Source organism: Lampetra planeri, chromosome 45, assembly GCF_965212315.1.
Source record: "Lampetra planeri chromosome 45, kcLamPlan1.2.h2, whole genome shotgun sequence".
NCBI classification, from domain to species: Eukaryota; Metazoa; Chordata; class Hyperoartia; order Petromyzontiformes; family Petromyzontidae; genus Lampetra; species Lampetra planeri.
Window position 1 is genome coordinate 4570597 of NC_136151.1, and position 26323 is coordinate 4596919.

Sequence of the window (26323 nt, forward strand, 5' to 3'; positions counted from 1 at the left end):
TATTTTTTACAATGAAGAAAACTCACGTTTATTCATGACACTGCGTGGCCTTAAAAGGTAAATGTATATAACAAGCGAGGTTTCCAGCAATGACCCCTCTTCACAGCACATCGCGAGCCCATGGAAGAGATAGAGCAACTCTACAAATGTGTTGAGATAAAAACAATTTTTTGCTATTTGTGCACCACTGCCAAACGCAGCATCGTCAAAGCATTTCGGTGAATTGAGAACGTCTTGCCATGCTCCGGCGCTATAGAAGCTGGAGTTGTTAATTAATTAATTAACTCTTGATCCGCTAAACTCGGCCACGTGCACACAGAGAGAAACTCGTGCGTGGGAACCAATTCCAAACCCTCACATTCACTCAAGCAGCGATCATCAGAGTAAAAACCCAAACACGCAAGCACTCATTCAGAATAGCCCTCCTGCTTTATCTCTCAATTATGTCCTATAAAGTAGGTCCATTGCCTGAAACGTCGTTTATTATATGTTACCTTTAAGCCCCAAGCAGTGTTATTTTTTAGTTATTTTGTGACAGCGAGAGAACGTCCCATATGAACCGGCAGTGTGCACCGCGCATGCGTGCGTTTGACTGCCGTCTGATGTTCGTGGGTGCGATGCCTTGCCTCTGTTCTTGGCTCTATATCAATGTGTTTTAAATTGTATATAAACGTAAACCCTGTAAGATGTAGATTTTAACTTTTTATTTGGAGTGATTAGATGTTAACTCCCTCGCGTGGTCTGCAGGAGGTCGTGGATTCGATCCCGACGCTAACGCCTGCTGCATATTAGGAGTTTGGGTGTCTCTCTCTCCCCGTTGTCGGTTTTTCCCTCCACATTTAGAATCAACATCACGCGTTTAGAGTATTATGCTACTGCTATACATTTCCACATGGGACACATTCACAGCCTGGATGAGAATGTTCAAGATTTGTTTTCAGATTTTTGTATTCACCCAGAATACAATGACCCTTGACCCACAACACAATGTGATTCCAATTCACAGGTAACCCAGAACATAATCAAGCCTTTTTATGTTTACGCGATCGAACCCACGAAACCTTTACTATTGATAATATTGGTCGCGAAAGCCTCCATGTTAAATTTGATTTGTTTAACCAGGTGAGAACTCAAGATACCAGGATGAGTGTCTGTTGCAAGGGTGATGATGCTGCTGCTTCTGCTGCTACTGACGATTCTGTTACTGCTACTAATTATATTTTTATTAATGCTGCTGGTCCTACTCCTGATGATATTGATGATACTAGCAATGATGCTGCTGCTGATGTTATTGATTATTCTATTACTGCTGATAATGATTTTATTATGATTGATGCTGGTCCTACTTCTGATACTGATTATCATGCTAACGATGGATGCTGTTGATCCTGCTGTTGTTACTAATTTTGCTGCTGATGATATTTCTGCAAATACTGCTGATGATGATCGAGTCGAGTTGAATATGAGTTGAACGAGATGAGCACTCAGGAGATCAGGATGAGTCTCATTTACAAGAGTTACATGGGTCACAAAAATGAAAAAAAAAACAAGTCAAACCAATGCCAGTGGTGGTTAGGAGATGTTAATTCCCTCGCCTGGTATGGAGAAGGTTGTGGGTTGGATTACGACCCTGACAGCTGCTGTATATTTGGAGTTTGTGGTGTTTCTCTCCCTGTAATAATACACACTGTGTGTGTGTTGCGACAAAATTAGTCGTGTTGTAATATAAGGTACATCTTTACTCTAGAGATATATCAGGCGCTTAATTACTTTAACCCACTTCAAAGTCAAAGCAGATAATTAAAATATTTATCAAAACAAACTTTTATTATAAATAATATTGGTGGCAAAATACCTCCTCCCACTACAAGGTGTGGCTTCTCACTCTCTATGCCCTGTAAAATAAAACTAGTTTGGTTTGGTAGGAGGAGGGAGTCACTCGACCCATGGTTATAAGAAACATGTTTTAGCCCAGCGACGCTCGGCACACACCACGAGTAGTCCCCCCCTAGTGATGCCATCCCATTCCCACCCCTGGTTTATCTCCTAACGCGCGAGTGACCACGAGGAGACGGCGCGTGTCACCCCGTAGCGTCACGTAACGCGTGTTCCCAACACGCCCGCGGTGGAGCTCCGCCTTCTCGGCGTTGAGCGCCACGCGGCGCGCGGTGCGAGGGACGATGGCGACAGAGAGAACCTTGGCTCCCCCCGCCCTCCCCCACCAGTGCGCTAACCACTGCACCACCGCTCCACCCCACACTACGCACATGGCTCTCTATACACTAAAGACAAAGCAACCCCGTGTAGCCTTAACAGACTGTTGGGGCAAGTGTTGTTAGCGACCATCACGGCACACGAGGGGTTTGGTGGCCAATACCACGCCCGACCCGCCTTTGTCTCCCCAGTGGCGATGTTTACACACCACACCAGGAACTCATTTAAGGCTGAGTCGACCTAGGGGAGACCCAAGACCGATTCAGATCATTTCTATCAATGGTGTTTGCAAACTGGTCAAGGGCCTCCCCTAGTTGGACTCAGCCTCATATGAGTTTCTGGTGCAGTGTGTAAACGTCACCACTGGGGAGACAAAGACGGCCGGGCGTAGTGTTGGCGATCATCTCTCTCGAGTGCCGTGCCGGCCTTCATAGGTGCTCGCTGCCAGAACTTTTCCCAACAGTCTGTTAAGGCTACACGGGGGATCTGTGTCTTTGTGTGCATGAGTCTGTGCGTTGTGCCCGTTTCTCTGCGCTGCTCACACTCCGTGCTCTCAGGACGCACAACTCAGATCCAGAATCCTCACTGAGTCACCGTCATTCCACAAACGCAGTGCGGGGTAGAGCGGTTGACTAAACGAGTGGTGGACGGAGTGCAACAGCTCCATGGAGTCGGCGCGGTAAAACGACAGCAGCCCCGCCTCCCAGTGCAGATGACACCCGACTTTCTGGGGAGGATCCCTCACCGGCACTGAGGTCCAGACACCACAATGACGCACGTAGCAACTGTTGTTATCTTTATATAAAACCCAGGATGAGTGGTTCCTTCCCAGCCAGCATTCTTTACTTCTCCCTTTCCGTGCGATCGTCCCGTATGTGACTCCAACTTCACAGCTCCTTGACGCACCCCCCACGTCCACCTCCCAGTAGTGCTGACCCGACGAGAAGCTCTCGGAGCACAGGGCTTGGAACCAGTAATCAAAGCGGTGTGGGTGATCGGGGCGACACTGGGAGACAGCGGTCAGTGTCACCGTTCTGTGAAGCGAGGAAATCTGGAGGTTGTTGTGGGCCGAGTTTGGTTCCAGAGTCGGTGAGCGTCCGTCTGCAGTAACGATAATCACAGTACCCGTGTAAGAACAGCACACCTATAACAATATCACTCGTGCACTAACATGCACGTACATTACGATAGATCAAGTCATCATAAGCATTATTATACATGACACTATAACGCGTAGCTATCTTTGTTATAACATGTAACAACACTTTGTCAATCTGCTGCTCGATGAAGGCCTCCCTACACTGTCAGGGTCGTGGGGGATATTTGACCATACTTCACCACGCCGGTCACAGTGTTTTGTTTTGTCTGCACTTCCATCTGCTGCCCGCCATGTAGCCCCGCAGCCTACAGCACCTGCTGCGCACGGAGGTGGCCGCCCATGCGAGTCCTACCCAGGCGCAACACCTGCTCAGCATTGCGAGATGAGAGGAGGTGGGGCGCACTGTGAGCGCTCTGTGTGGTATCGTAACAGGATGAAATGAATCTGCCACAGAATGAATGAGATATTATATTCATGCTTCGATCCGTGCTCTATTCATGCTCGATTGAAGCTTGACCGGTGTTCTATCGGTGTTCGATCTGTGCTCGACTGGTGCTAGATGCGAGCTCGATCTTAGCTCAATCCCTGCTCGATCCATGCTTAATCAGTGCTCGAACAATGCTCGATCAGAGCTCGATCCGTGCACAATCGGTGCTCGATCTCGTGCTCCATCCAAGCTCGATAAGAGCTCGATTCGGGCTTGATCAGAGCTCGATAAGAGCTCGATTCCATGCTCAATTCGAGCTCGATCTGTGCTCAATCTGTGCTCGATCCGTGCTCGATTGGTGCTCAATCTGTGCTCGATCCGTGCTCGATCCGTGCTCGATTGGTGCTCAATCTGTGCTCGATCCGTGCTCGATCCATGCTGGATTGGTGCTTGAACTGTGCGTGATCGGTGCTCAATCTGTGTTCGATCTTTGCTCAATCGGATCAAGCATGGAGCACTGATGGAGCACAGATTGAGCACGGATCGAGCACAGATCGAGCTCCGATCGAACACGGCTCGAGTTCCAATCGAGCATGGATTGAGCACTTATCGAGGTCCGATCAAGCACCGATTTAGCTATAATCGAGCACCAATCAAGCATCGATCAACCAGTGCTTAAGCTATGAAATGTTTAGTATGTTGGTCTGTGTGATCGAGCATGGATCAAGATGTGATATTGAATATAACATTTTTTAATCGTTTAATTTATTCCTGTCACATGATTTCTGAGACGATTTTTGGGATCAAAAAGCTCATCTTCAGCCGCCCCTTGATGCTTATTGGCTTGCTTCTGCATTAACATAATTTATCATTCATTCTGTCGCAAATTAATGTAATCCTGTTACAGCACTAACCACTGTAACACTAGTAATACTGTAGTTATTTACACTCGTGTGTTATGCTCTAAACATCAACACTTATAAATGGTCGTGGGGAGCAGTTTCCAAGAACACAGGATGAGATGTTACTATCCTTTGTGCAAGCACTTCCAAGAGTTCATGAACAGTGAGCCTGGTGAAATTTGGGGAGCGCATCGTCAGTAGTGAACCTTTGGTTCCTAGGGTGTTTCGGCCTTTCATACTATACACCCTCCCCAAATGCGGCCAGCGACAAGGTGATCAATCCTACGCTTGCGTCCCATTCCCAATTAGTCATAGGAGTTGCCTTGTTGTTGATAGCCAACATCCCATGGGACTATGCATGGCAGGGGCGTCCTCCTCCCTGAGTCAAGCATTGTTGACTGCATACCTCCTGGCCCTCTCACTTTGGGGCCCAGCTGAGGTCTTTCCTCTTCATCCAGAGCCACTGACTGCTGCCTTCTGCCGCCTCCGATACAGCTCTGATTGCCGAACGCTGGCTCTGGCCCTTAATTCCCAGGTCTCTAAGCAGTCTGGTTGTAGATGTTTCCACAAAACCTCTGCAGCCCACCTCCACTGGTCGGACTTCTGTGTTCCAGCCATGATGCCGTGCTTCGGCAGCTAGATTGGCATAGCACAGATGTTTTTGCTCATAAGCCTCCTCTAGTGAGTCCTCCCAAGGTACTGTGAGCTCAATGATGAAGACCTTCTTGAGCGAACGGGACCAGAGCACCATGTCAGGTCTTAGGGTGGTGGTTGCGATCTCCGGAGGAAACACAAGTTGCCGGCCAATGTCAGCTAGCATTTTCCAATCGCGGGCCAAGTGCAGCTGGTCTCGCTCTAATGGTGTCTAAGTGTTTATGCTCTAAACATAAACACTTATAAATGGTCGTGGGGAGCAGTGAACTCAAACACGTACACCAAACTCTCAAGGCGAATGGATATTCTGACTATACAATCAGCAAAGCCATCACCCCAACCGTGAGGAAGGAGCCATCTGAGGATCCAATCAAAACCATCACCTTGCCATACATAGGGGTAAACAAAAAGATTTCCAAAATCATGAACAAACACAAGATCCAGGTCCGATTTAACACAGTACATAAAATTTGTGATCTGATCCCATCTGTGAAGGACAAGATTCCTGACATGCAATTAGGGGTCGGCACGGTTTGAACCGACTCAAACTGGTTTCAAATTGAGCAAACCAAACCAAACCAGCGACGACTGAACCAAACCAAACCAAAACCAAACCAAACTAAGCTAAACCAAACCTCTTGAGTTGGCTTGAACCGAAAAGATGCGCGGCAAACAATATTCGCATTCAATACAAATATCAAGTGTATTAATTGCTAATTTCTACGCAGGCTTTCTTCATATTGAGATTCACTAGCAAGTACTGGACGACGAGCAAACCCTTCCCCGTCGGCGGCGACGTGACGACCGTGGGCGACTCGGGGTCGACGATCCCATGGGTCTTGAGATGCTTGATATGGGTGCCCGAGGAGGTGGAGCCCGCGTACTGGAGGGTGCAGATCTTGCAGGTCCGGCTCTGCACGTCGCCCGCGGCCTGGCTCGTCTCAAAGTACTCGTCGTGCCACAGCGCTCGGGACACACGGGCCTTCTTGGGCTTGGGCTGCGTCGCGGTCTGCAGCGCTGCGGCGCCGAGGGTGCGCATGAGGCTCTGCCGCGTGTCGCCGCGCGTGGCGTCCGGGCTCTCACGTTCGCTCGCCATCGGCTCCTCGTCGCTACCGGCGTGTTTGGTCTCTTCCACGTCGTGGATGAGATACCTTGTGATGCTGAAGCCGCCGGGGATGGCGCCGTCTTGAGCCGCTCGAGCCATGGAGATGCAATTGCAAAGTGAATTCGCAGGCAAAGGCAACTACAGCATGTCCTTTCGTGTCGCCTTTACAACCAACCAAACTAGTTTGAGCCGGTTCCACCCTGTCCGAGCCAAACCGAGTCGGTTTTCGTAGCCCCAAACCAAACCGAACCAGTTCAAACAGAGCCAAACCAAACCGACTTGGTTCGGTTCAAACCGCGGTTTGGTGGTTTGAGCCAAACCGTGCCGACCTCTACATGCAATATCACGGCGTTTACAAACTAAGCTGTATCTGCAGCATCAGTTACATTGGGGAAACTAAGTGACATGTCTCAGACCGTGTTCGTGAGCATGAGGTAGATTTGAAACACGGTAGGACCAATACTTCTGCCGTGGCTGATCATTATTTTAAGGCGGCTGGATCACGCGAAATTGATTTCTCTAAGATGATGGCACTTTGCAAGCCCACTAGCTATCAACAAAGACTCGTTCATGAAGCCATCCATATATAGAGACACAGACACAATTTCAACCGAGAGGATGGTTATTACCTCAGCAATCATTGGAAAGATGTCATCAACCACATTGGGTCATGACTTGATTTGTGTTTTTTTTGTCAAGGGAGCACAGGCCAAGTCATGATTTGATTTGTGTCGTTTTCTTGTTATCTTACCCCAGGGCACATATCCCCCGTCCACTTCGTTGTGCTGCTGGAGCGCTTGTGCCACGCCCATTTTTGAAACCTTTATAAATGGTTGCTTTTAGTGATCTTCCCTCTCTTCCCTCCTGAAGACGATCGCTTGTGTTATGATGGAAACGTCATGGTTTTTTAAATTATATTCGTATTTCTGAAAGAACCAAGAATAAGTCTACATTATAGACTGCTAGTACGCTCACTCAGGTTAAGAACCAGGCTACAGTCTACATTATGGACTGTCAGTATGCTCACTCAGTTTGATAACTATTGCTACAATCTACATTATAGAATGCCAATATGCTCACCAAGTTTTAAAACCAGGCTACAATTTACATTACAGACTGCCAATACACTCGCTCCGATAAAGAACCAGGCTACATTCTCCATTAGTGTTGTAGTTATTTGTTTGTTTATATTTATGTTCCCTTCATTTTTCTATTTACGTGACTTTACCGAAAGAACCACATAATAGTATTGGAGTGCTTAGCATGCAACACAAATTTGATGTCCGCTCACGGCCAACACCAAGGATGGATTATCTGAATCGGTCCTGGGCCCCCCAGGTCGACTCAGCCACAAATGAATACATACCCGGGACAATGTGTAAGCATCGCCACTTTGGAGATATAGGGGGCCGGGCGTAGTGCTGGCCACCCACCCCCTCGTGTGCCGTGCCGGCCTTAATAGATACTCGCTAACAGCACTTGCCCACTAGTCTATTCAGGTTATATGAGTGATCGTTGTGTATATAAATTAATCGGTATATATTGATACGTGTTGTTTTGTAAGTAACTTTTTTGTTGACTGTGTAGTGATTTACATGGGCAACTCAGGTTATACCTTGATCTGGCTGTAAAATAAAACCTAAAGTTGCCTTTGATTCTGAGATCTTCAGGTTGTAACACTGAACCCTAAGAATCCTAAAGGTGTCTGTATCTCGCTGCCTCATGTACCAATAATAAATCCAAAAAATTTTACCCAAAATAATAGCATCCTCATTCAATCATACACACGTGTAGTGTTAATAGAGATAATGGAAAAGTGATTTACACGCATCTGTGTGTGTGTACTATATATTGTGTAGGTATATTGATACATGTTCCATAACAATTTAACTTTTTGCCTATATAGTGATTTACACGGTCAACCAAGGTCAAGCCCTTGGCTGGCTGTTTGATAAAACTCTTAATATTAACACAGAATCCTAAATGTGCCTTTGATTCTGAGAGCTTAAGGCATTAACACTGAACCCTATGAATCCTAACTGTGTCTGAGTCTGGATATCGTAGCCTCAAGTACTAATACTGAATCATAAGAATTTCAGCCATAGCGTCTCTGTGTAAATCACTTACACACACACACGCAGAATAGCAACAGCATCCACATTCAATAATATACAGGTGTAGGGTTAATAGAGCTCATGTAATACTCCTTTAGACTCGTGTGTGGGCTGCATATTAACGTAGAGGTATTACAATACAGAACTGAAAGCTGTCCACCAGTTCAACTACTTGGGGTGCGTGATCTCGTCTGACGCCAAGATCAACAACGAAGTCGACAACAGGCTGGCCAAGGCAAACAGTGCATTCAGCAGACTATACAAACGTGTCTGGAACAACAGCAACCTTAAAAGAGACACGAAGATCAACGTCTACAGAGCTGATAATTGGTTTTTTACCCTTCTATCTGGCAACAAAACTGACACCTTTTTACAAGGAGTCATGTTTGCATAGACCGCAATACATGCAGTCATAATACAAACAAAAGACATAACTCTGATGATGTGCACTGTCCTTGAAGTTGATTGGTCCACACCCGAGACAGCTTTCCTTAGAGCCTAGTCTCACATGGGTTGGACCAGATGACGCCAAAAGGCGCACAACTCAAAGACAATGCACCATCAGAGTATGAGAGTTATGTTTTTGTTTGCATTATGACTGCAGGTATTGTGGTCTATGCAGCTGAAGAACCAAGACCAGCCAGCTTAGGACCCTGGACCCCCTCGCCCCATTGTCCTTGTAAGAGCCGGGACGCTGTGTGGGCCAGTGGTGGGACTCTGGGACTCCCGGCTCTACGCCCTTGTAAGGGGGAGGTCCGAGGAAGCCAGAGTCTAGACCCGCACCTTGGCTGGGTCAGGTCAGGTAGCCTCCCCTAGGGTAATCATAGCCGGAGGACCCGAGAGCGTAGCCAGTGTCAGGCACGCTAGAAGTGGGCTGTGTCTCTAGGCTGTATCAGTGCTGTTTACGTGGTGTGTTTGAATAAAGAATTTGCCTCTTCAAAGTGTCTCTGGAACCCATTACATATGTACAGTGATTCACATGGTGATCCACAGTTATATCCCATTCTTGGTCTGTGAGCCTCGGGTATTATCACTGAATCCCAATAATCTTTCATGTGCATTGGCAGGGATATAGCAGTTTCAAGCATTATTGATGAATTCTGAGAATCTTAATGCTGAGTTAGTCTGGCTATGAACCTCATGCATTAACAATGAACCATTTGCATCACAACGGTGATGTAGTCTGACTCTCGTCTGATGATGACATATATCACCGAGAAACCTCTGTTAATAGATTAATCTGCAACAATAGTTAATTTGGCCAATGACATTCTCACTCAATAATCATATACTAGCACCTCCAATTAGCACGGTTCGCTACGTGCAGTGGGAAACAAGTTCAACATACAGGTGTAGTATTAATAAAGCACTGTAAGAGCGATTTACACTCATTTGTGCGCTATACATTAACATCTAGATAATACACTACCTGTGTATTAGCATGTCTTATGGTATGCAGAGTAATATAAATGTTCACCTGAGGCTGGGATATTGATACTGAACCCTACGAATTATAAAAGTTGCTCGAGCCTAAATGTAACAGCCTCGAACAGGAATAATGAATCCTGACATTCTAAAACGAGACTTTATGTGAGTCTCAGGCCTTTACACTTATCCATATTTTGATGCCCTCGCTCCTGGGTGAGAGTGAACTAAGTGCTTTTAGCAATGGAGGGTTGCGTTTGTTGTGCAACGTTCGCAGACTAAGCTAAGGCTAGACTCACAGCACATGAGGACAATGACTCTTCTGAGTAGGAGTTAGAATCGGGGATTGAACCCTGAACCCTAGTATCTGGAGACTGGAATCCGTTGTTTCAATAGACAAGGCCTCCCCTCCACACTGGGGCAGGAGTGATGAACTCACAGACGAGAGGGAGCAGTCTGCCCATGATTCTCTCATGGGAGCGGATCGTGGGGGTGTCCAGTGGAGTCGGAGCTGGGGGCGGAGACTTCTTGGGAACTTTTCCCCTGTGACAACGATTAGAAAAAAACGAACAGCATCACCACACACACAGCATCACCACACATACACAGCATCACTACACACACGCAGCATCACCACACACACACAGTATCACCACATGCAGACAACTATTAAAATGCAGCACCATTAAATGGATCCTCTGTCCCACTCACAGATTATGCCCCATACATAGCCCCTATGCAATACGTAGCCATATATTTACGCAACATTAGCATGGCCACAAACATCCAGTTTGTAACACAGGCTCAATATAAACATCCGATTTTCCACATACAGATTATTATCACAGACATCACCAGTACACACAGCAAATGGTCCATGTTATCACAAAGAGCATCATCACTCACATATGTATGTGTGTATAGTTAGCTTATTTCGCACCGAACGTAGCCAACCATGATAATCGATGGTGCGGGTTAATGACAACAACCTAAAAAGAAAGCAGTTGTAAAGAAATGAGCTGGGATAGCATCGTTTAAAGTAATTCAAACGTACAGTTACATCAGAACCACCTGACGTTAACTTAAATTTATACAACAGTGATTGAAATCACTATGCAAGTAAAATTAAATCAAGTCAAATAAAAGCACACAGCTCAAGGCTCCCACACTGCACCGCCTTGTGGTGCTGCTCTGTGATGGTTGAGTGTCTGTACCTGCGCGTCTCCTCCAGGTGCCCCTGTGGGATACAGAGAGAAGCGTCACGTGATGCTGCCTCCATTCACTCTCAAGGCATCGCTCGAGTTCCCTCTGCGATCTCCATAACCGGAATATGAATCCCACGTCTTGGCTAATGACCCCGTGAAGGCCAAATCCGTATCCTTGATTTGAAGTTTTCGTGACTGCAAGGATCCATACTCTTGGTTTTTTTTATCCTTGGTTAAAAGTGACGCGATATTCTCAAGAGCTGAGCATCTCAACCGTTTAGCCAGGGTTTGAGTCCCCTTCAGCCTTGGGCAGTGCTAATTTCCCATGGCTTGAAACAGCCTCTCAAAATGATGAGAATTTTTTTTTCTGCAGAGGCAATTCAAGTGTGTACATTAAAGGTGCTTGAGAATGGGTATCAAACACCTGACAGCAACAGAGCAACTGTTTAGAAAATAGTCGATTAAATAGCATAACATCAAGATTTAGAATTCAACTTAATTTGAATTTCATCTTCACGGTAACATGTGGAATTATCTGCAGGCAATGCGATAAGAGAAATTATTCATTTAGATAGATAGTGGATTTTAAAATGCAGCCACTATCGTGGTCAAGTTCCAAGCATCTGAACTCTTGAGCCAACAGTTTCTCTACTGCTGAGGGTTCTGTCAATCTGGGGCACTCGTCCTGGCTTCGCGAGCGCTCTACCTGCAGGAACGTGAGCGAGTCCCCCTCCTTCTGCAGAGTGCGCAGGCGCGCGGCTGCTGCCTGCAGCTCGCTGATCTCGTGCTTGTAATGGACGATGTTCTCGTCGATCTGGGACAGCAGCTCCTTCTCCTTCAGTTCCGCGCGATGTAAAGCCGTTGCCTCGTCCTCATCCAGTGCTGTTCTCAGGCGGGAGAACTGGGCTTTGATTCGCTCCTTCACCCCAGTCATAGATCCCTGTCGAGACGCGCCAATTCTAATGATTCCCCGTTCCCCTCTACATTAAGAAATCTCCCTCCTTATCCTCGTTCGTCTCTCAAAGCTCACCCATTCCCTTTCTCTCCCCTCGCCCCTCCATTCCTTCCCATCCCTCCCCTGCCCTTTTGTGACCCCTATGTGCCCTCTGTTACGGTCACGGATTTCTTGGCCCTTGCATGCCCTTGTCCTCTAACTTTCTTTTTGTTACCGTTTTTTGAAATATATAAAGCGCCTTGAGATAGCGCACTCTATAAATATGAGATAATATAACATTCTCCATGAGCCGTGATTATCATTATGATTAATGATCAAACCACCTTGGTTTGATCCGAACATTTCCGAATTCTTGAAAACTAGAGATGTTGCCTCGAATAAAAAAAAACGTCCAAAAACCCTCTACTTGGATTAACTCTAGAAAAATAAGGGTATAAATGTACTCACAAAGTAAGAAACACAAAATTTTCTTACCACCACAAAACTATAGGAAAGCTAAATATTCTTCCAAAAAACTCTGCATTGGATGGCAAAGAACTGTTCACAAAACAAGACATTGCCAATGGATTTAATTCTAATTTTGGATAAGCAGGAACTATATATTTGACAAAACACATCAGAGTAAAATTTATTTTAATACACCACTGTTCACATAACTAATTTCTTCCTCTTTATACATCAATCTTAAAATGTTGTCTTGAAAGTTATCGTCCATATTTCTTCTTTAGTCCCCTATCTGAACTGGATGTATTGGATAAACTAGCATAAATTAAGACATCATCTACGAGAGAAGACGATTTGCCTGCATTTGATTCACCATGGAAGTGGAGAATGATGGCAAACTACCATTTTTAGATGTTCTGTTTGAGAGGTGACCTGATGGAACCTTAGGACATTCTGTCTACAGGAAAGCCACCCACACAACCTGATTCCCACCACCACCCGGCTCAAAATAATTCTCTCATCGAAACACTATACCACAGAGCTCATGGCATTTCTGACCAACACCACCTGGCCAGTTAATTAAAACATGTACATCGGGCCCTCAAGATGAATGGATACTCTGACCGCACGATCCGCTAAGCTGTTTCTCCCACTATACAGAAACAACCACTTGAAACTCCGATCAAAATTATCACGTTGCCATACATAGCAGGCGTGACCAAAACGATCTCCAAAATTCTAAACAAACATAAGATCTAAGTCCGATTCAGTACAGTACATAAAATCCATGATCTAATCCCATCTGTAAAATATGTAATTCCTGACTTGCAATGCCCTGGAGTCTATAAACTGAGATGCAGCTGTGGTGATTGTTACATTGGGGAAACGAAACGTCATATCTCCGATCGTGTCCGCGAGCACGTGTTAGATCTGAAACACGGCAAAATTGAGTGTTCCGCCATTGCCGAACATTGCTACAACGCTGTGGGCTCTCATGATATTGTCTTTTCCGAGACCAGGGTGCTCTGCAAACCTTCTGGCTACCATCAAAGGTTTGTACACGAAGCCATCCAGATATACAAACACAGACATAACTTCAACCGTGATGATGGGTCCAAACTGAGTAATCATTGCAAAGATCTTATTAACCATGTAAAAAATATTTAACTACACATATTTGTACCATCTTATTTGACAGGTACTATTCTACTTTACCGAGTGTTGACATCCCCAGCGTTTAACAGTACTGCCTTTTTTGTATTTGGATTGTCAGCCAACACCGGTTACAACCCAAAGTCGAGGTACACTGATTGTTCTCTTTTAGACCCCCCCCCCAACACGTTCCATTCACTGGCTACCACATTCAGATAAGCCCATCCCCCCCCCTCCCCCCTTAACTTGTATTTAAGAGCTTGTCTCTTGGAATTTTGCCTCACTTGATACAGTAAATTTTAGCTGTGACGGTCCCACCTGATGACGGAGACTTGTGTTGCCTCCGAAACGTCGTGATGTATTATTTTATTTCTATTATTATTTATATTATTTTTGTTATCAATTTTTATTATTTATTTTTACCTACGTGACTTTACCGAAAAAACCTAAGAGTATGAATCCTTGCAGTCACGAAAGCTTCAAATCTAGAATTAATACCCTCTACAGGGAGGAATTTCACCTATCTGTTAGAGTTTTTAACAGACAACGAGACAAGAATTCACAGCTTCTCGAGACGCTGGCCTTCCTCAAGAGATGCCGCGATAACAAGGTAATACCCATCGCTTTCACACTCACATCTGCTGCTGTGTCCTCACCGAATTCTAAACAGATTTTATTTAAAGCTAGCCTATCACTAATCTCGGAGAGAATAAGGTTACTCCGATTTGAACTCGATCATTTAGACAAGACTCTCTTACAAACACATTTAATGTTAACACAAAAATTGTCCCCTTCTGATTGGAACCACGTTGACAACATGACTGCTGCTTCTGCTGACTCACTGTCAGCCAAATGCAAAGCTAACCTGATCTCTAAATTCAACCTCCTATCAAAGAGGAAACCAGAGCCACACATCACAAAGCTGGATGTCAACAAGACCGTTATTAATCAGAGTAACATCCCCATTTCTGACAATCTGAAAACGGTACTGGCCAAAGGACTCAATTTCGCTGTCACCCCTAAACATATACCAGTAGATGATGTAATTTCTCAGGTTTATGTAGCCCTCAGAGGCATAGAACACATCCATACGGATGTAGCAAGGGCTGAAATAGCCACTATTCTTAAGAACGCTAAGAAACCCATTAGCAACATTAGCAAAAACGAACGCTCTGAACTCGCGAACATTAAAAAGAGAGATGATATAGTCATCCTCTCGGCCGACAAGGGCAATGCTATGGTCATCATGGATAAAGGCTCATGCAACAACAAAATCCTGGACCTCTCAATGATGGGAGTTACTCCGAAATTAAAAGCGATCCTACTAACAGCCTAACGACAAAAACCAAAAAGATCATCACGAGTTCGACTTCCCTAATCGAACCAACCAAACGTCCCTCCCTAACACCCTCGGCTGCTAGACCTCCCAGATTCTATGGTCTTCTCAAGATCGATAAAGAAGGCACCCCACTACGGCCCATCATGTCAACGATCAACTCTCCTACCTACAAACTGGCCCGGTTTCTATCAGATACTTTGCTTCCCTTCACAGTCAAGACCCCTTCAGCAGTATTTAACTCAACCCAATTGGTCTCTATGGTCAAGGACATTGTACTATCTCCTGACGATATCCTCGTCAGTTTTGATGTGGTATCTCTGTTTACCAAAGTCCCAGTGCCTGACACCCTAACAATAATTGAAGACTTGGTCCAACATGGATTGAATTCGGATGTACCTGTGCTGGTTAGGCATTGCCTCACCAACACTTATTTTACCTGGAATGGCACCTTCTACAAACAGAATGAGGGTACCTCTATGGGCTCCCCCTTGTCACCAGTGATAGCCAATGTGTTCATGGAAAAGTTTGAATCAGACGCCATCCAGACGTCCACCCTGCGTCCTTCCCTGTGGAAGGGGTATGTGGATGACACTTTCATCATTTGGCCACATGGCCTCCCAGCATTGAACCATTTCTTGGACCACATCAATTCCAGACACCCATCCATCAGATTCACCATGGAAGTGGAGAATGATGGCAAACTACCATTCTTAGATGATCTGTTTGAGAGGAGACCTGATGGATCCTTGGGACATTCTGTCTACAGGAAAGCCACCCACACAGATTCCTACTTGAAACCTGATTCACACCACCACCCGGCTCAAAATAATTCTCTCATCAAAACACTATACCACAGAGCTCATGGCACTTCTGACCAACACCACCTGGCCAGTGAATTAAAACATGTACATCGGGCCCTCAAGATGAACGGATACTCTGACCGCACTATCCGCCAAGCTGTTTCTCCCACCATACAAAAACAACCACTTGAAACTCCGATCAAAACTATCATTTTGCCATATGTAGTGCCATAAGAGGGGAGGGGCTGCTGGGGGCTCTGGGACCCTAGACAGATAAGCCTCGGCGCCAGGTGCTAGGATCCCAGCCAACCCAAATGCTTAAGCCCCTTGGCGCCACCAACGGGGGGGCTGTGTTTGCTCTGTGGGATACCTGGGGGCGCACACAACCCCACCCCTCGTTGGGGACGTGGCATAAAAGGGCAGCTCCCTGGCCTATCGAGGACAGTCGCAGCTCAAGACCCAAGACCCGCCAGCCAGCCAGCTTAGGACCCTGGATCCCCTCGTCCCGCTTGTCCTTGTAAGGGCGGGGACGCTGTGAGGGCCAGTGGTGGGACTCTGGGACTCCCGGCTCTACGTCCTTGTAAGGGCGAGTTCCGAGGAAGCCAGAGTCCAGACCCGCACCTTGGCTCGGTCGGGTCAGATAGCCTCCCCTAGGGTAATTGTAGCCGGTGGACCCCAGAGCGTAGCCAGAGTAGTGTATCTAGGCTGTGTATCTAGGCTGTGTACCTAGGCTGTTTACCTAGGCTGTAACAGAGTATCAGGACTGTTGGAGTGTTGTGTTGTAATAAAGAAGTTACCTCTACAAGTGTCTCCGGAACCCATTACACATATGTAATGTAGTAACTCGGCGGGAGACGACTTCACGGGTAACACACTCTTTATTTTACCAAACTCGTTCACAGGTGACTAACACCTACTTTGTATCTCGGGTGACAAACACCCACTTAGTATCTCGGGTGACAAACACCCCCTTAGCTATTCTGGCGACTAACGCCCACTGAGCTATTCTGGCGACTAACGCCCACTGAGCTATTCGGGTGACAAACACCCTCTTAGCTACCCTGGCGACTAACGCCCTCTTAGCTACCCTGGCGACTAACGCCCACTGAGCTATTCTGGCGACTAACGCCCACTGAGCTATTCGGATGACAAACACCCTCTTAGCTACCCTGGCGACTAACGCCCTCTTAGCTACCCTGGCGACTAACGCCCACTGAGCTATTCTGGCGACTAACGCCCACTGAGCTATTCGGGTGACAAACACCCTCTTAGCTACCCTGGCGACTAACGCCCTCTTAGCTACCCTGGCGACTAACGCCCACTGAGCTATTCGGGACACTCCCTGCCCGGGGTGTCCGTCTTGACTGTGGGTCCCCAGCCCGACCCACGTGGGCGTCGGACCCCGGGTCCCACAGTCTCGCCTCCGAGCCACACAGGGCCCCGGTCCCCACAAGGACGGCGGGACTAGGGGTCTCGGGGCACTAGGTCTTCAGCTCCGTCTTCTGGTCTTCAACTGGGTAACTCTCCCCGAGTGCTCTCGCGCGTCCCCCTTTATACCCCACCTGCGGACGTCGCTGCGAGCACCCATCTTATTCGACCAATCACTGGGCGCTGGCTACGATCCTGTTTTCCCACATCTCAGCGTGCCTCACCACCCACGCCGCGCCGCCCCGTCATCTGTCACTCCCGGCGCGCGCGTCCACACCACGCCCACAACGCGTGCCCAACCCCGCACCCCGCGCCGCCCCGTGATCCATCACTGTCACAGTCGGCGCACGTCAACACCACCACTACACATACATAGCAGGCGTGACCAAAAATATCTCCAAAATTCTAAACAAACTTATGATCCAAGTCCAATTCAGTACAGTACATAAAATCCGTGATCTAATCACATCTGTAAAAGATGTAATTCCTGACTTGCAATACCCTGGAGTCTATAAACTGAATTGCAGCTGTGGTGATTGTTACTTTGGGGAAACGAAACGTCATATCTCCGACCGTGTCCGCGAGCACAAGTCAGATCTGAAACACCGCAAAATTGAGTCTTCCGCCGTTGCCGAACATTGCTACAACGCTGTGGGCTCTCATGATATTGTCTTTTCCGAGACCAAGGTGCTCTGCAAACCTTCTGGCTACCATCAAAGGTTTCTACACGAAGCCATCCAGATATACAAACACTGACATAACTTCAACCGTGATGATGGGTACAAACTGAGTAATCATTGGAAAGATGTTATTAACCATGTAAAAAATATTTAACTAAACATTTGTACCATATTATTTGACAGGTACTATTCTACGTTACCGAGTATTGACATCCCCAGCGTTTAACAATACTGCCTTTTTTGTATTTGGATTATCAGCCAACACCGGTTACAACCAGAAGTCGAGGTACACTGATTCTTCTCTCTTAGTCCCGCCTACCCCCCCCCCAACACGTTCTATTCACTGGCTACCACATTCAGATAAGCCCATCCCCCCCCCCCTTAACTTGTATTTAAGAGCTTGTCTCTTGGAATTTTGCCTCACTTGATACAATAAATTTTAGCTGTGACGGTCCCAACTGATGACGGAGACTTGTGTTGCCTCCGAAACGTCGTTATTTATTATTTAATTTCTATAGTTTTTATTATTTATTTTATTATTTATTTTTCCCTACGTGACTTTACCGAAAACAACCTAAGAGTAAAATGTCCCTTGCCATTTCACTCTCTTAATTAAACAAACCCTGATGCCTGGAAAGTTGAAACGTTCAAATTCCAACCACTGCATATGAATATTCTTAAACATCATCTAATTACAGTTAACTATTAATACAGCACAGAGTCAGGGTTTTTCGAATATGACTAGTTGCATGTTTTTATTAACATGCACTTATCCATACATAAGTGCCATGATTTATTGGTTCAGCATATAAACTTGCTAACGAATTATGTAAGTTTAACTAGCCTTTTGCCCGTCCAAGAACGGGTGTATTGCAGTAAATCTGAAACTTGAAAGCGAAAAGAAGACCGCAACGTGATATCCATTGCATCAATTCGTGTGCAATGTGTCAGGGCACGGTGACACAGACCTTTTTTTAAAGGTTATAATCCCTTGTTCATCATGACATCCTTTTTACTTCGACGTCTCAACAGCGTTACGGAGATCGCGTGACGTGAGGGTTCTGCCTTTGTAGTGAGGGTTGTGAGTTGATGCCGAGGAGGGGTGAGGAGGTGCCGCGGCTCCCCATGTGGAGTGACGTCACCCGCTAATTATTATGAATGGAGGGGGGGTGTCCATTTGGAGGACGTCACCTGTTAATGATTTTTAATTAGGGGGGCTGTTCGATGTGGAGTGATGTCACCTGCTCATGATTATTCATGAGGGGGGCTGGTCGACGTGGAGTGACGTCACGAGCGTTGCACACAGACATTCTTGGCTCATTGTAGTAGCTAATAATAATGGATGGGGGGGGGTCCATTTGGAGGTCGTCACCTGCTAATGATTAACGGGGGCTGTCCGAAGTGGAGTGACGTCACTTGCTCATGATTATTAGTGAGGGGGGGGGGGGGGACTAATCCATATTGAGTCACGTCACCCTTTCATGATTATTAACGAGGAGGGGTTGGGGGGTGTCCATTTAGAGGACGTCACCTGCTCATGAATATTAATGAGGGGGGCTGGTCGATGTGGAGTGACATCACGAGCGTTCAGGACATTCCTGGGTGATTCTAGTAGGTATATGAATTATGTAAAATCTCCACGACCAAAATAATATGTATTTCAGGGGTATAACCAGAGCCCCCCCGACCGCCTTTGTCTTTCTAGTGGCTGTCATTGCATGCTGCTGCAGGAATCAATTTTAAGGATAAGTCGACCTAAATCGGAGTGGAAGGCTGGTTCCAATAAACATGGCTACGACATTTTAAAACAAAAACTCAAACAGAAAACCATTTGTAGTGTAAAAAAGCACATAATCTTAAACAGCATTTAAAAAGATGTTACTGTGGTGCCACGACTGCGGAGCAACTCCGCAAGCGCCGCAACTACTCCCTGGCTCCCACACTGAGCACACACACTCAGCATACACACATTGTGTCCTTGCGGGGGATTGCCTGGCACAATGGGTTTCAATTCGAAGAGTCTCTAGGAGAAAAGTCCCACGGTTTCCTGGTGCCAGGAAATTGGCCGATCGTTGCTGGACAGGTCACATTGCGGTGCCCCTGAGTTGGCGTAAAATTGTATGGGCACAAAAAAAAGATTCACTGGGCCAGCCGCAATAAGTCATGAACGACAACGGGAGGGGCGGGGGTGGAATATTAAGCGAGCAAACCAGACCATGAGTTCAGGGGATCGCAGCGCCACGACCTCCCCCGGACCCAGACCGAATACACACTAGCAGGGGTGTATTTGCCAGCCGGACGTATTTCCAAATTAACGGGGATGAGTAAAAAATGAATGAGTACGGATGGATAGACCATGGGTCACAGAAGTAACCGTCGTGGTGCTCCATGTAAGGGAAGAAAAAACGAGTGAAAATCACAGGTAGGCACACGATTGGCCGCGCGGCATGACGTGACCCTGGGCTTTTGAAGTCAGGGGGACAAAAAGAGGCGCCTGGGACCGTTCAGACCAGATCTCGTCTTCAACCTCTTGGCCGCCAAGACCCACTCCCTACCGTCCTGCCTTCTCACGCCACTTGCAGCATCTGTGCGACGCCAGCGAGTGCTGCTACGAGGCAGTGATAGGTAAAGTTATCATTCTTCACAAATAGCACCAATCACATTCCTGCATTTCCCATGAATATGCTAAATTCCTCTTGATATGCAGATTCTTTTGCCAATGCGCATTTCCCCCCCTTCCAAACCAGCTTAAATAGACGCTCCAAGCGTGGTGGTGTTTTCTTTTAGACACTGTCGCCTCGACAGACCTGGTCTTCACCTGAGGACGGCTGCTTGTGTTGTGGCCGAAACGTCGTGAGAATTATTTTATTATGTTTTATTTTTATTATTTTATTACTTCCCTTCTACGTGACTTTACCGAAAGAACCAAGAAGAGGGTTATCATTCCTCCTTCTCCCTTTGACTCTCACAGCGAGGTACGTGATAGGGCGTGTGAGTATTTGGGGACTTGGGCAGCCATAGGCTAGGCTCTGATCGCAGAATATTACCTCCGGGCAATGCGGGGTTTGCACCGTGAATAAAAGTTAGCATTTAGCATCGGTGTGGTGTCTGCGATTTACGTGTGGAGCGCCTGTGTGGGGAAATGCGTTGCGAGGATGAACGTGGAGCCGCAGCACGGGCGCGCGTTGAGGTAAGGAAGTGGAAGGGGCGAACGTCGTGCCCCACACTGCCTCGCGAAGGCGGTGGGGTGGACGTTGGCCCCCACATTACCTTCACCCATTTTACCTTGGCGAGTCGATGAGTTGTGCTTTATTAGAGGTATTGGGAGAGGTTTAAACACCTGTCTAGGATGATATCCGAACCTTCTTCAATTATTGGCACTGGCTGACTATTCCCATATTTCACATCCTTGAAACTATATTGTGCCTAAATCTGTAAAACCATCCACGGGCGACCTTGAATGATTTTTCTTTCACTGCTTCTTCTTCTCCCAACTCCTTTTTCAAGTCCTCATACAAGCTTAGGGCCTTCTCCTGAATGAGGGCAAAGCTGATCGGTGTGTTCTTGTTGTGAGTATTCTCGACCCATATCGCCAGCAATCGTTCCATTTTTTTACATAACACTGCATTGCCATGTGATTTTTAACATCCGAGTACTTTAAAATATGCTTAGCTTTACTTTAAATTGTATCAGCATTCTTCACTATCGAATGTTCACTCGTTGGAGGAAGATTCAAATGGCGCCCAATATCAATCGTAAGTCCACCTTTTCTACCACACTTTATCACTTCCATTTTGACATCAAGCGAAATATAACTGCGCTTTTTCTTACGTTTCCAACCTGCACTGTCACTAGCACTGCCACTAGCACTAGGCTTGCTACTCATTGTTGAAGGGTTGCGACAATATTTTGAGAGAAAGTCCACGCCTATTACAAGGAGCACTCGCTATGCCCAAAGTGAAGAGAACACGATGGGATTGAAAAGACGGCGGCGTATGCGCAAAATACTCGTTGTACAGTACGTTTTACAAGTTGTAAATAATCTTCTTGGTTTTTCGGTAAAGTCACGTAGAAGGGAAGTAATAAAATAATAAAAATAAAACATAATAAAACAATTCTCACGACGTTTCGGCCACAACGCAAGCAGCCGTCTTCAGGTAAAGAATGAGAACCTGTCAAGCTGGGAGCTTATATAGACGCTGAGTTGGGGGGGGGGGGGTGTAAGAAGAGCGCCTTAACAAAGGGATGTGCATATCAAGAGGCGTAGGAGGTGGGCGGGGGGGTTTCAAGGGAGGGGGCAGGGGGGTAGCAATAACAAAGGGATGGAATGTTAAAGCAATGAAACATGTGAATGGGAGAGCGGTGACCGAACACTAACAGAGGAGCAAGTAATGCTTTCCCTGTGGATAACACAAGATACACAGTTAATGCCTGTTAGTGGATTGCGGACTGAAAGTCGCCGTAAACGTGAACAACAATCAGTTAAAATCCGAAATGGTTTATTACGTCCTTCCAATGATTGCTGAGCCAGAATCCATCTTCTCGGTTGAAATTGTCTCTGTGTTTGTATATGTGGATCGCCTCATGAACGAATCTCTCATGGTAGTCAGATGGCTTGCAGAGAACCTCTGTCTTGGAGAAGTCAATGTCATGTGAGCCCACTGAATTGTAACAGTGATCTGCTACGGCTGAGGTGTTTGTCCTACCGTGTTTCAGGTCTGCCTTATGTTCGCGGATGCGGTCCGAGACATGTCGTTTGGTTTCGCCAATGTAACTGCTACCACAGAGGCAACTTAGTTTGTAGACGCCAGGGTACTGTATGTCTGGAACCACGTCTTTTACAGACGGGACCAGATCATCTTTTTGTGACCCCAGCAATGTAGGGTAAGGTGATGGTTTTGAAAGGCTCCTCAACAGGATCCTTCTTGATGGTTGGAGTGATGGCTTTACGGATTGTGTAGTCGGAGTAACCATTGGCCTTTTTGGATGTCCTAATTAAAAGGAGACCTGATGGTTCAATGAGCCATTCTGTCTACAGGAAAGCCACCCATACGGATGCCTACCTAAAACCGGATTCCCACCACCATCCATCCCAGAAGAACTCCCTCATCAAGACTCTATACCATAGAGCCCAATGCATCTCCGACCAGGAACACATTGCCAATGAACTCAAACACGTACGCCAAGCTCTTAAGGCTAATGGTTACTCCGACTACAAAATCCGTAAAGCCATCACTCCAACCATCAAGACGGATCCTGTTGAGGAGCCTTTCAAAACCATCACCTTACCCTACATTGCTGGGGTCGCAAAAAATATCTCCAAAATCCTGATTAAACACAAGATTCAGGTCCGATTCAACACAGTACATAAAATCCGTGATCTGGTCCCGTCTGTAAAAGACGTGGTTCCAGACATACAGTACCCTGGCGTCTACAAACTAAGTTGCCTCTGTGGTAGCAGTTACATTGGCGAAACCAAACGACATGTCTCGGACCGCATCCGCGAACATAAGGCAGACCTGAAACACAGTAGGACAAACACCTCAGCCGTAGCAGATCACTGTTGCAATTCAGTGGGCTCACATGACATTGACTTCTCTAAGACAGAGGTTCTCAGCAAGCCATCTGGCTACCATGAGAGATTCGTTCATGAGGCGATCCACATATACAAACACAGAGACAATTTCAACCGAGAAGATGGATTCTGGCTCAGCAATCATTGGAAGGACGTAATAAACCATTTCGGATCTTAACTGATTGTTGTTCACGTTTACGGCGACTTTCAGTCCGCAATCCACTCACAGGCATTAACTGTGTATCTTGTGTTATCCACAGGGAAAGCATTACTTGCTCCTCTGTTAGTGTTCTGTCACCGCTCTCCCATTCGCATGTTTCATTGCTTCAACATTCCATCCCTTTGTTATTGCTACCCCCCCTGCCCCCTCCCTTGAAACCCCCCCGCCCACCTCCTACGCCTCTTGATATGCACATCCCTTTGTTAAGGCGCTCTTCTTACACCCCCCCAACTCAGCGTCTATATAAGCTCCCAGCTTGACAGGTTCTCATTCTTTACCTGAAGACGGCTGCTTGCGTTGTGGCCGAAACGTCGTGAGAATTGTTTTATTATGTTTTATTTTTATTATTTTATTACATCCCTTCTACGTGACTTTACCGAAAAAAACCAAGAAGATGAATTCCTGCAGTCACGAAAGCTTTAAATCGAAAGTTGTAAAGAACTTAGCTGAACTGAGTCGAAAACGCCATAACGACGTGTGTGTGAGACATTTCACGTTGAGTTCCTCACAAAGTGACATGAGTGCAAAACAACGTACATTGAGGAAACGTATATTGGGAACCCCTTGTACTTATGTTCTCCACAACGTGTTATTTTCGGTAAATTATAAATTTCACCAGCTGAATTGATGTCCTATTTTACAGCAGGATTTGCGATACAATGGATACTTATGCATGCAACAACACACACAGGATTATACTAATATTTTGAAGACATATCAAAAGTAGACGCAATTACTTAAATATCTTTACCATAAAAATTTACGCCACCAATACATTACGTTTTAAGTCATCATTGACTACATTGTGTCTGCTTTCGAGTTGGGTGCGTTTCATGAGAGCAACTGTGTTTTCCTGCATTCCTTGTACCATTTTGAAGTCGCATCTCGTGTTTATTCAAGCATTCAACAGACGATTTCCTATCGTATTTCATTGTCATCTTCACTCGTTTAATTTATAGTTTATAATTCAATACAGTCGTTGCTCCATACTGTGTTATTTAATCTCGCCCATAGCAAGTGATTCGAGTTATCCTGCGAAATGCTTTCCAGTCTCACGAGATATTAGCTTTTTTTTCTTACATAAACGTTGCATTAAGAAAAGAATACAGTACATTTCAAGCACCCATAGGCATATTAATGTGATATCCTGCACAGTCATTACACATTGACACAAGACTAACAGAATTCAATGAAACTACGAAGTTGTCCTCAAAGCAAAGGTCGCAGACTCATTGCAGGGTACAGGTAACGAGGTCAGAGTCCATGCGCGGTACCTGCACGTCCTTGCGAGCTGCCTCCATCCGTCCCATGAACGCCTCCGCCGTCTTCCTCTTCTCTTCCACCGCTTGCTTCTCTTCTCCAACTCCACTCTGTAAGAGACGAAGTCACCAGAGGAGACTCAACTTCCTAAGTGGCTCCCTCTCAGCTCCACTCCACACGGAGCCCTCCACAGTGACCGTTTTAAGATGCCCACCAGAAAAGAGTCCAAGGAAGTCGGCTTTAAAGAAAAAGACAATGGAGAGAGAATCATCCCATCCTGATGGTTTTTATTTAATCGGCTCAGGTCATGGTATTGTTCGCTCCTGAGTGGCTCCCACTCAACCCACGCGGGCCTCACCTTCCGTGTCCGATGCTCATCCTCCAGTGGGATGAATTTATGACCCGTGTGGTCACCTGCGATGGTGCAGTCCCTGCACACGAGGCTGACGTCTTGCTTGCAGTAGAACTTGAGCTCCTCTTTGTGCCTCTTGCACTTGCGTGCTTCAGGGTTCACATCTGGTGAAACCAGGACGTGGTCATTAAACTTTTTCTTCTTCAGGTGAGGCACAAGATGCTCCGTGCAGAAGGACGTGTCGCACCTGAGGCAGGTCTTCACTGCAGGCGTCTTTCCTTCTGGGCAGTTATCACAAAAAACAACACCAGCAGCAGAAGCAGCAACCATGGTCTCAGTCACTCGCAGCTGCTCTATGAGGTTGGCGATCGTCACGTTCCTGGTCAGCTGGGGTCGTCGAGGGAAGGTCTTGCGGCACTGCGGGCAGCAGTACAAGTCTGTCTCCTTCCAAGTGTCCTCCAGGCACTGTAGGCAGAACGAGTGGCCGCAGCTCAGCGTGGAGGGGCAGTCAAACGTGCCCAGGCAGATGGTGCAGGTCAACTCACGGTCCACGTTCTCAGCGGGAGTTGCACTCGCCATGACCCGAGGATCCACCCGAAGTTAGTCGCGCCTTGTCGCTCAGAAACATATTTTAACAAAAATACTTTTACATTTATAATCTCTTGACATGTTGAATATCATTGACGAGATGTGTTCTGTGCACAACTCACAGGGCGGAGGCGAGCAGGGGAATGAACTGACTTCACCTGCAGTTAAGTTATAAATACTATGAGACACGCCCTGGAATTTTCCACAACGCGCCGGGGTCACCTGTGTAGACGTGGCGTTACAGTCACGCACTGTGTTATGTACAAAAACACCCATCAATAGCAGCCAGGGAGAAAGCGATAATGGTTTGGCCTACAAGCTAATTGAACGGCAAGGGTCAGGCTGTGTGCATTGCCACAGTGGAACTGCACATTGAACAAACATT

The 26323-nt window shown here is 46.5% G+C and overlaps 1 protein-coding gene across 1 annotated transcript; it reads right to left on the reverse strand.

Moving 5' to 3' along the window:
- On the reverse strand, positions 1 to 26063 carry LOC144733038 (E3 ubiquitin-protein ligase TRIM11-like). Its single transcript, XM_078614766.1, has 6 exons — positions 25357 to 26063; positions 25013 to 25108; positions 11852 to 12085; positions 11155 to 11177; positions 10380 to 10483; positions 1 to 3315 (listed from the first exon to the last, which is right to left on the reverse strand). Exons 1-6 carry the CDS (start codon positions 25927 to 25929, stop codon positions 2768 to 2770), a joined length of 1578 nt encoding a protein of 525 aa, XP_078470892.1. The 5' UTR covers positions 25930 to 26063; the 3' UTR covers positions 1 to 2767.
- Positions 26064 to 26323: the final 260 nt, after the last annotated feature.